We start from the raw sequence: 11361 nt of genomic DNA on the forward strand, positions 1-11361 counted from the left end.
CACATTATTCCCTTGAGAACGGGTCTCTCACTGAGCCCGAAGCTAGGTCAGCGTCTGGCAGGTCTCAGCAATCTGGTTTCTTCCCCCACAACTTTGGAGGGTTACAGGCATTGGTGACCACACTCAGCTTTTAAAGTGGGTTCCAGGGATCTGAACCCAGACTCTTACGCTTGTGTAGCACATGTTTTTACCCACTGAGCTGTCTCCACTCTCCCTACAATCAGGCTCTTTAATTCAGTATTAAGCTTTAAGAATCATTCACCTTTTTGGATAGACAACAATGCCCATGGCCTTGAAGTACGGCCAGTGTATATGTCCGCTTTACTCTTGGTTGTTCCTGTCTATTAGTTACCGTGCTAATACTGCCTTAATCTTATTTTTATTATTTTAGACAAGCTGTCTATATGTAGCCCTGACTATCTTAGAACTTGTATATACCCAGGCGGTGGTGGCGCACGCCTTTAATCCCAGCACGTGGGAGGCAGAGGCAGGTGGATCTCTGAGTTCTTGGCCAGTCTGGTCTACAGAGCGAGTTCCAGGACAGCCAGGGCTACACAGAGAAACTCTGTCTCTAAAAAAGAAAAACAAACAAAACAAAAACAAGAACTTGTATGTAGATCAGGCTGGCCTCAAACTCATGGAAATTCACCCGCTCTGCCTCCTGAGTGCTAGGATTAAAAGTATGTGCTAGACTGTGCACTTATTTCTAAACACAGCTACCGTGGATTCAGTGCCAGTTCTGATAGACCATCATCTAATTTCCTTTCTTTCTTTCCTCTCCCCTTTCTTTTCTAGACAGACTTTCATGTAGGTCATTTTGGCATCAAAATCACTATTAGCCAAGGATAAACTTGAACTCCTGGTTCTCTGCCCCTACCTCCCAAGTGCTGGGATTCTGGGCATATGCCACTATACCCAGTTTTAAGCTAGAACCCAGGGCTCCAGGCACGATAGGCAAGTGCTCTACCTACTGAGCCACACTCCAAGCCTTGTTCTCCACCCAGTGTTTTGTTTTGTTTTTGTTTTTCCTTTTCTTAAGCCCCTGCACTGGTCATTTAGCTACAGTGTGTGAGGGAGGCTGCCATCTATCCTGCATTCTTGCTGGCACTAAATGATGCATGCCAGTTACCAATGTTTGTCAGTTGTCAGTGCTGCTTTGGAAAGATGCAATAGCTTTAGTGGGGGTGGGGTGCAGCGATAGCTCGCGGTATGGTTTCTTTGCACGTCTCTCATGAGTAATGCCTGCATCACTTATGACTGGGAATAAACTCCTGCAGCTTTCTAGAGTTCTTTGAACTGTAAGCCCCACCAGGAGATGGGCTTTGTCACAGTTGACATTGATTTTCAACTTGACAGGACCTAGAATCACCTCGGGGAGACAAGCCCATCATTGGGGACAGTCAGGGTAGGAACTAACACATCGACCCTGGAGGAGGCACTGCTTACTGGCTTTCCCCCAGACTCACAGTGGTTGCTTCTTTCTTTACACAGACAAGACCCACTTGCTCAGGGATGGCACCTTCAAAGCGAGCCTTCCTGCATCAACTAGCCAATGGGAAAATGCCCCAGCCACATGCCCATGGGGCCAAACTAATGGAAGACAAATCCTCCACTGAGTTTCCTTCTCCCTAGATATGTCAAGGATACAACCAAGATCCGTCATCACACCAGCCTTGGCTACATACGAATTCAAGGCCAGCCTGGGGTGTGAATGGGGTAGGGTGGGGCTGGGTGTTGCATTTGTGGCAACTTAGTGGTGCTGGAAGGTGGGTGTGTGGGTGCTAATTATACCTTTTTTTTCTTTTGACACTTCTGAAATCATGTCACCATGCTAACTTGAAATGATAAATATAACCTACGGTTTAGGGCTGGATTGTAGCTGAGTGGTAGAGTGTGTGTATGAAACCTGGTTCTGACTACGGCAGCTAAAAACACTGAGATGTTCACACAGTACAGTCGGGAGACACAGGCTGCCTCTGTTCTCTCTCTCTCTCTCTCTCTCTCTCTCTCTCTCTCTCTTGCAGGTCCTTTCAAGAAGCTTTTCCTTCTTAAGTCACAGGGGTGGGGGTAGGGGGCTCCTAGGACGCTCCAGGCAGCACAAGCTGCAGCTCTCTGGTGGGCCCCTCCCTGCGTGCTTACAGAAACCCGAGGTAGAGCTAACTGAGGCTGTGAGGACTCAGCCCTGTGGGGCCTTCAGAGTACGGGAAAATTTTATGTCCTTGCCCTGGGTTTTCCCTCCTGGCCTGCCCCACCATCTCACTGACACCTAAAAAGCCTGAGGTAGCACTGCCGGGGCTAGCCCTGAACCACCTGAGAGAGTCTGTTGACATCCCTGCTGTCCCATCCTGGGCTGGTGAGGTTATCTGGTACCCTGCATCACTCCTCCAAATCCAGCCTGCTTTCAGCCAACTCCTGCATTATAGATAAGGAAACTGAAGTCCAGAGAGGCACAGCTGTCTGCCTAAACTCACACAGCAACCAAATGCAAATTGGAGATTTGAACTATATCACGTCTCCATTCCTCCCCACCCCCACCCTCCATCTCAGCCACAGGTAATCTTTAAAAAGTCCAGTGTACTGGAAAGGACAACACGTCACCCCATACCCCATATCAAATCATGAGCCAAAATTAAGGGACTTTCTCCAGTTTACCCATTTTTAAATGTCGGTACAGAAAATGAAGAGATGGCTCAGCAATCAAGAGTGACTACTGCTCTAAGATGAGGGAGAACCAGAGCTTTAAAACACCAGCACCCATGTCAGTCGCCTCACATAAATAATAATAAAAATGTCGCTTCAGAGCCAATCATCCTGGCACATATGTGTAACCCATCTCTCAGGAGGCTGAGGCTGTAGGATTAAGGGGTCAAAGACTCCCTCAACTGTTTATCAAATATAAGGCCATTGTAGGCTACCTGGGAACCTGGTTGATAAGGTAGAAATAAGGTAAGGGTTTACCTCAAAAGAACTTGGAGAGTTGGGAGACAAGTGGGGGATTGGGGATATAGTTCAGTGGTAGTTCGCCTGCCTAGAACAAGGCCCTGGGTTTAAGACCCAACGCCCTTAAACAAACAAGCAAACAAACTTCAGTATCTTAATTATAGGTGGCTAAGGAATGTGAGGGCGATCCCTCTAATGAATAATATCTAAATGACTGGTAAATCAGAATGCAGGCTGTTAGCTTTGCTTTGTTGACACTGGGTCATGCTATGTAGTCAAGTCTGGCTACAAAATGTTTCTCAGGCCCTAGCCTTCTGAGGAGCTGGGATTTAAAGGGGTTGCACCATACCTGGATACAGAGAACCAAGGCACCAGAATAACTGGGAGTTCTTTCCTAAAATTCTGTCTAAGTTCACAACCTGCCAGTAGGGTGCGCTGCTTTCTGGACGCCCAGGGTAGCCATGGGAGCCTGTCAGTCAGAGTCCCACGGAGAGAGCCCCAAGAGGTTGGGGTTAGGGGGAGGGAAGGCCTTAGCTTTCCTAGTCCCACAAAGGGACTAAGCCACCTGTTGCTGCCTCTGTCTAAACTGTAGTTTCATTCCCCGAATCCACCAGCTCTCCCTCACCTTCCTGTTCTCTCAGGGTACCCTCATACTAAGCCTGGCCCCACATCCCATTCACAGTACAGACATCAGAAAGGTCTTTGTTTTGGGTTGTGAGTCAAGCCTTTTAACAACAGATCCATCTCTCTAGATCTGAAAGGTCCTTGTTCTATTGGCTTTGTGTTCTGTGGTCCTTGAGAAGAACCAACTCCCTGATGCATGTCAGACAAGCACTCTGCCTCAGGTGCCTCAGGTGCCTCAGGTGCCTCAGGTGCCTCAGGTGCCCCAGTTGTCCCTCCCTTCCCCCCCTGCCCCCCTCCCCCGGGTTTATCCTCTATTTTTATTTAGAAGATCTCACTGAAAGTTCTGGGCAAGTTATGATCCTCCTGCCTCAAGTCTCTTGAGTAGCTGGAATTACAGGCCTGTACTACTAGATCTGGCTACCACCAGAAGCTTTTTTTTTTCTTCTTTAGATATGTTCATTTTATTTTATGTGTGAGTGGTTTGCCTGTATGTAGCATGTGCACCACATGAGTGCTTGGTGCCCAAGAGGGCATTGAATCCCTAGAATTTGAGTTGTGAGTGGTTATGAACCACCATGTGGGTGCTGGGAATCGAATCATGGTCCTCTAAAAGAGCAACAGGCACTGCTAACCACGGAAACACCTCTCCATCCCCTATGTGGGGATCTTTGAAACCACAGGTCTGAGTTCCTGTGCCACAGGACACTGGGCACCACACTGTCTAGGCTCCCCAAGCCCCACGATCAGGAGTCAAATAAACCTCTTTTCTAAAAATTTAAAATACTGTGGTTATTGTTGTTGTCGATGATGGTGGTGATGATGATGGTGCTTCTGTATGCTGTCTCTGTGTGTCACACACATGCCACAGCGCACTCTGTGGAGGTCAGAATACAATATCCAGGTATCAGTTCTCTGCTTTCACCTTTCTTGAAGCAGAGTCTCTCATTGTTTCTGCTACATAGTTACCTATCCCCACCTCCTTCTCATCTGGAATTACAGACGAATGCTGCTTCTACATTGGCTTTTTTACATGAGTCCAGGGGATCAAACTCCAGGGCATCAGGCCTGTGCAATAAACACTTTCACCCACACAACCATCTCATCAGCCCCAAATAAGACCTCTATGAAGCTCTCGGCCTCATGTATTTTTTGCAATAGCAAGCACAGAACACTAGGCCATGTCTTCCATCTGTAATGCCAGCAATGGGGGCCCAAATCATCACACACATCCCTTCTTCTGAATCCTCTCTAAGCTCTTTGCTGGAAGAACTTGTGATGTCAGACAGCTGACCCTCCCAAATCCCAGGGATTTCCCACTTCAGGGTTTGCACGATACATCCTCAGTAGCTAAAGCGGCTCGCCTCCAAGCTTGAAGGCTTCGAGCCCCAGGACTCACACGGTGGAAGAGAGAACCAACTCCTGCTTGACCTCTGACCTCCACGTGCATAATGCACATCACGGCATGCCTGTTCGCACAGACATACGCACATATGTAACACTAAAGAGATCGTTGGGATAGTGACACATGCCTGCGATCCTAGTACTTGGGAGGAGGAAGGAGGAGGCTTTGGAGTTCAAGGCCAGACTATCAGTAGGGAGGAAGGAGGGGGCATGGAGGGGAGGAGGAACCTGGTGGGAAGTTGTCGGGTATTAGAAGAGATCAATGTAATTCTCACGGAACCTGGTAAGTTTGGCTCGCTTCTATGATTCCCAATGCAATTGCAGTCTTCAGACCACGCAGCCAGGTGGGCCAGAGTCCTGGGGATGCTGAGGATGCAGGAGGCAACTGGGGAGGATAAGGAGTCCCTGGAGCTTAGCAGAAGCACAGTTCTGTGAGCTCCTTTCAGCTCCCTTCTACCCCCCAGAGGCACCAAATAACACACCTGTGGTGCTCTTGGCCACCACATTTGTTCTAGTTCATTACGGCAGTGAGAGGGAACTAATAATTCACCTGGCTGAATGAAAGATCCTACTCAGGCTGAAGAGATGGCTCAGCACTTAAAACAGCACCAGCTGCTCTTCCAGAGAACCCAAGTTCGATTCTCAGCACCTACATGACAGCTCACAACTGTCTGAAACTCCAGTTCCAGGGATTCTGACACCCTCACACAGATGTTCGGGGCAGGCAAAATGCTAATACACATGAAATGAAAATAAATAAAATCTGTATCAAAGAGAAATAGGAAGAAAGAAAGATCTTACCCCTGGGCTGGAAAATATCAATTGGATGAAAGGTATCAAGATATGTGGAGTCTTATAGGCTATTGTAAGCAGATTGAGTAATAAGAGTTGAGGCCCCTCATTGCTGGTCCAGAATGCAGCATCAGTTCTGCAGGCGCCTCTGGTACTAGAAACCTGCATCAGAAGCTGAACCCTCTTGAAGCATCCATACTTGAATACCCCATTTGAGACCTGCACTTGGGTAAAATAGAACATTTATGCTCCTCCCAAACACTTATTTTGTCTTCTCAGGCTTTTCCCACCATTCAGCCAGGGGGGCCTAACCCCAGATACAGCTAGAACCCCCCACAACCCCACCACTGCTTGCCTCTCCCTTGACAGCTACAATCACTGGCTCCTGTTATTAAGGCAGATGTGACATCTGACTAGGTTACCCAGTGAGGGCAGGGCCATGAGCAGGGCACTGAGGTCTATACAACTGGACAGCTCCCATACCTCCTCCCTACAGTGCTCCTCCCTCGCCCATTCTGGGCTAACCATACATGCCATCTTCTTCTTGTCACCGCTTCTTGAGCCAGACTCTTCTGCTAATTTCTCTTAGACAGATCCCTCCCTTAGACAGAGCTGGTGTGTTCTCTGAGATGCTGTCTGGTCCGCAGGCCTAGCTGGCCGCTACTACTTGGATAACTACAGACCGAGATCTTAGATAAGCCGCCCCCAAGTCAGGACACAGCTCAACAGAAACCGCACAGGTCCAACCTGGGCTAAGCTGCCTGCGCAAGGACCTCCCAGCCTCAGGAGTCCCCACTTTCCTTCTGTCCTGAGATGCATCAGATGCCAGTGCAGACCTAGAAATGAATCACCTCTACTCAAGAAGTGCTCTGGTCAGATATGAGTGGATGCCACAGAAAGTTCCAGTAAGGACTGTCCTAGTCTCAACAGAACTGTTCTCGAGCTGAGTAAGTCCCTGTCCTGCCTTGGCCTTGGAGCCCTTGCTGCTACTGAACCTCAGTCAAGGAAGGCAGCCTTCAATTAAGAGAAGCTAGAGTCTCCTTCTGTCCACCCCTTCCCATCTTGGTTCCCTCCTGAACTTCTGGGGCATCCTATGGAATTCTCGAGCCAGGCAGGAGTTGAATGGTTCTGAAAGTCACTTTTCTAGGAATCCAAGAAAGCTCTCTGTTGAATACTAGGACCAGCACGGTTACCCCTACTGTGCAAGATGCCTGGGTGAGCTTCATCAGTGAGAGCCCATCAGCAGAACCACGTGCTGCAAAGACTCATTTATGAGAATTCCCCTGTCGGAACCTTAAAATGTTAGGCCAAAGCTGGGGGTGGAAAATCAGACTGGAGCTGCGGGCAGGACGCCTGGGAAGACATTTGGGGAATTCTGAAACCGTGGAATTCACCGGAAGGCATGGCCTTATACCATCCCAGGGAGCCAGGAAGAGGAAAAAAAAATGGAACCAGAGGAAACTCTGTCTCTCTGGACTTGCACCACCTGAAAATGTGCTTGTCACAAAGTGACAGAAGGGGGGCTGGAGAGATGGCTCAGTGGTTAAGAGCACTGACTGACTACTCTAACGAAGGTCCTGAGTTTAAATCCCAGCAACCACATGGTGGCTCACAACCATCCATAATGATCTGATGCCCTCTTCTGGAGTGTCTGAAGACAGCTACAGTGTACTCACATGTAATAAATAAATAAATAATCTTTTTTTTTTTTAAAAAAAAAAAAAGGCCAGGCAATGGGGGCACACACCTTTAATTGCAGCCTTTGGGAGGTAGAGGCAGGCAGATTTCTGAGTTCGAGGCCAGCCTGGTCTATAGAGTGAGTTCCAGGACAGCCAGAACTACACAGAGAAACCCTGTCTTGAAAACAAAACAAAACAAAAACCTTGGAAAAAAAACCAAAAAAAGTAATAAAGCAAAGTGACAAAAGCTGAGAAAAAAGCAGATGAAGCTGAAAAGAAGAATTTGAATTCCCAGACCAAAAAAAAACCAATTTTTTTTTAAAGACAGAAACTTTCAATGTAGTTCAGACTACCTTGTAACTTTTTTGAAAAATTATATTCCATGTATTTTGATTGCATGTGCACACAGGTGTACATTCTCATGTCTGAGTTACCTCCTGCATGTGGAGATCAGAGAACAACCCAAGAGTTAGTTCTTTTCTTCCATCGTGTGAGTCGTGGGGATCAAACTCAGGATGTCAGACTTGGTGGCAAGTGCCTTTGCCTGCTGAGCCATCTAGTTGGCCCTACTTTTAGACATCTGACTTTCCTTGCCTGAGTCTCCCAAATGCTGGGATTCCAGGCGCGTAGTAACCAGCTTTTTCAAGATATGGTTTTTGCTTTGTTATTGGCGCAGGGGTGGGGGGTTGTGTTTGCTTGGCTGATCTTTGTTTTTGTTTTTCCTTTGGAGACAGGGTCTCTCTACATAGTCCTGGACCAAATTGGCCCTGACCTCACAGAGATCCACTGCCCACTGCCTGCTGAGAGTGCTGCTGGAATTAAAGCTATGTACCACTCTATCCAGCTTTTTAAAAAAGTTTTTTTGTTATCATTATTTTATTCTGTTCTGTTTTGAGTAATTTTTCAAACCTTAACTGGAATGGAAAGGACTTTGCTGGGAAGGCAGCTCTTCCCCTACAGACACCCCAAGTTCTGTCTTGAAAGGCTTACAGACTTGAGGTTTGATGTTCAGCCTACAGTCATTGGGAAATGCAAATTAACATAAGAAGGATACAGCCCATTCAAGACCACAAAATAGAGATTGATAAGATGGAGCGTCGGTTAGGATGTGGGAAGCTGCTACTGTCTTACACTGTTGTGAGAAAAGACATTGCCTTGCACACTGGAAGGCCTGCCATTTCATTCCAGTGCACATCTGTTCGGTCAACCACCAGTATCCTCTTATCTCTTCGCTACGAAAGAACCACTCTTACTCCCCAGACAGCAAACAAACACAAAAAGACAATGTTGGGGCCACGTGGTGGCACATGCCTTTACTCTCAGCATTTGGGAGGCAGAAGCTAGCAGAGATGTCAGTTCAAGGCCAGACTGGCCTACACAACGAGTTCCAGGCTAACTGGGACTAGACAGTCAGACCCTAGCTCATAAAAACAAACCAAAAGACACTGGTGGGGATCTCACTGCTCATTCACAGCCGTGGTGAATGAGCAGATGTGATCTCCAAGACCTACTGTAGACACTGTCAAAGCCGAATAAAAACATTGCAAAATTGGGTGTGATGGCGCATGCCTGTTATACACTGAGCACTCACCAGCAGGAAGATTAGGTGTTTGCAGACATCCCTGATTACACGGTGAGTTCAAGACCAGCCTGAGTTACACAGACCCTATCTCCAAACAAAACACAGACCCACTGAGGGTGTGGACCAGTGGGTAGAGTGCTTGCCTAGTGCACCTGAGCTAGGTGCATTGAGCCCTGAGCTCAATCTCATACACTACATACATGGAACATGGTAGTGCATGCCTGCAATCTAAGCAACCAGGAACCAGAGGGAGAAGGACCAGTTCAAGGTCATCCTTAGCAGTATAGCAAACTTGAGGCCAGCCTGAGCTACAGGAGACCTTGTCAAAAGAAAAAAAAAACTGAGGCAGGCAGGCCAACCTCTGTGAGTTCAAGGCCACCCTGGTCTACAGAGTGAGTCCCAGGACAGCCAGGGCTACACAGAAAAACCTTGTCTCAAAAAAATTTTTTTTAATTAATTAAAATAAATAAAAATATAAAAGAGGAACCCCTATATATTTCTATAAAAGTGATCCAAATATATATATGCTTTTTAGACACCTGTAAATAAAGCAGTAAAGCAAGAACATGGTTATGGCTTAGAAGATATTGGTGTAAAACAACTCTATCACAGCATTTATACTTTTGTTTGGGGCATTTTCACACATTCTAGGTAGAAGTAAGTGCACTGCTTTAATTGTTAAAAAATGTCTTCTCAGGCCTGTGAGATGGTTCTCTGGGTAAAGGTGCTAGCTGCCAAACCTGATGCATTGAGTTCTATTCCTGGAACCCACAGGGTCAAAGGAGAGAGCCAACTCCCAAAGTTGCCCTTCAGCCTACATACTCACATAAAAATGTGCCTTGCTCTGATCAAAAAAATGTTTCCACTTTGTAGCAGAAAAGAAGCCAAGCCTCCCCACTTTCACATCCCACTTTCCCCTTCATCTCCCAGGTCCTTGTTGCTTCAAACTCTTACCTTCCCCAGATGAGGGCTTGGGGTATGGAGGTTAAATAGGGTAGAGCGGGTCCTCTGCTCACTGCTGCCCTCTGCAGGGCAGGTGTCGTACTGCCCACCGGAGATGGAGGGACGCCTTCCTACCATCCTGCCAGCCCCCTCTGCCCTCTCTTCTCCCTTGTCTTCATACCTCTCTAGCAGAGACACCTCATGTCTACACAAGGCTGCTGATGTCCCTTGCCTCCCGTCCCCCAGCTTCCATTCAGCCATGTGCCTCCCTCAACTCCATGGCGACCCTACGTTCCATCAAGCAGCTTGTCTGAGTGGCTCTTCAAAGTCCTGTCTCCCTTCCCACATCCTAATGCCTAGTGTGGCATTGGCCCCTAGGAACTGCTCAGTGTTCCTAACTCATTGACCAGATTCATTTCTGGGACTTCCGACTACAGAACCAGAGGCAGCACTGACTTGCTCCAGGGACAAATGGCCACCATGTGCTCGCTCCGGGGAACCCAGTCCACACCACCGGCTGGACAGACCCTTACCTTTGCTCTCACCCACCACCTCCTCCCTTTCCTGAGCTCTTCCAGCCTATTGATGGATGGACACACAAACAACCCGATATCATCCTCCGGCAAACAACGGCACACACAGGTTGCTCTATCCAGGACCCATCTGGGCCAGCAGTAAGGGAACGGGAACAGCTTTCTCTTGTTCTGGGTTCAACTCATGGTCAATGAAGGAACGAACTACTCCCAACTATCTACTACCTGCGGCTGTGAAGAGAGGCGCTCTAACTTTACCTTCAGTTATCCACCCACCTGTGAATACTTGCATATTTCAGTTGCCTCCTGCGTCCCCTCACACTAGTTTGAGAGGTTGCCCTGTCCTCCCTTGCTCTAGCCACTGCTCTCACACACTGTCCGGGAGGGCTACTGTCATTCCCTTACCGTTGGGAAAGCTTGGAGCATCCCCAGGATCAGCAACCCCACTGCCGTGCGGAGGGCGCTCATCTTGGCTTCCCGAGTCTCCAGCGCCTGGCCACCTGCCGGCACCCTGACTCTCCGCGGTGAAATCGCTTCTAATGTGGCTGCGCCTTCCTCGCCTTCCTCGGGTTCAGCCCTAATCCTTCCCTCCCCCACCCTCTTACCACCTGTGATGCGGCGATCTGCTTGCTTGTGAAGCCTAAGAGAAAAGGGGCCACCACGTGCAGAGATGACTCAGGGCTAGCCACAGCGCACGCACGCAGGGGGCTCCCCTGCGTTTTAAATGAACCGCCCCGGATTTGAAGAGGAACCGGGAAGTTGAGCCGGTTCAGCTCTAAAGGTGTAGGACTCAGGAGTCTGAGAGGTACAGACTCAAGGAAGGGTGAGACTCTAAGCCCCACATCATCAGGATTCTTTGGAAGGGACA

The 11361-nt window shown here is 48.3% G+C and overlaps 1 protein-coding gene across 3 annotated transcripts in view; it reads right to left on the reverse strand.

The window, feature by feature from the left end:
* Window positions 1-11151, reverse strand: part of Tnfrsf8 (TNF receptor superfamily member 8) — a 49439-nt gene extending 38288 nt beyond the window's left edge. For all 3 annotated transcript variants that reach the window (XR_007977139.1, XM_052177999.1, XM_052177997.1), the window contains exon 1: window positions 10899-11151. Coding sequence is in view for 2 of the 3 variants with exons in the window: in XM_052177999.1 (XP_052033959.1) it covers window positions 10899-10961 (63 nt within the window). In the remaining variant the exon portion in view is untranslated. The remainder of the gene's footprint in view (window positions 1-10898) is intronic.
* Between the last annotated feature and the right edge of the window lie 210 nt (window positions 11152-11361).

This window comes from Apodemus sylvaticus, chromosome 3 (assembly GCF_947179515.1).
Source record: "Apodemus sylvaticus chromosome 3, mApoSyl1.1, whole genome shotgun sequence".
In the NCBI taxonomy this organism is placed as follows: Eukaryota; Metazoa; Chordata; class Mammalia; order Rodentia; family Muridae; genus Apodemus; species Apodemus sylvaticus.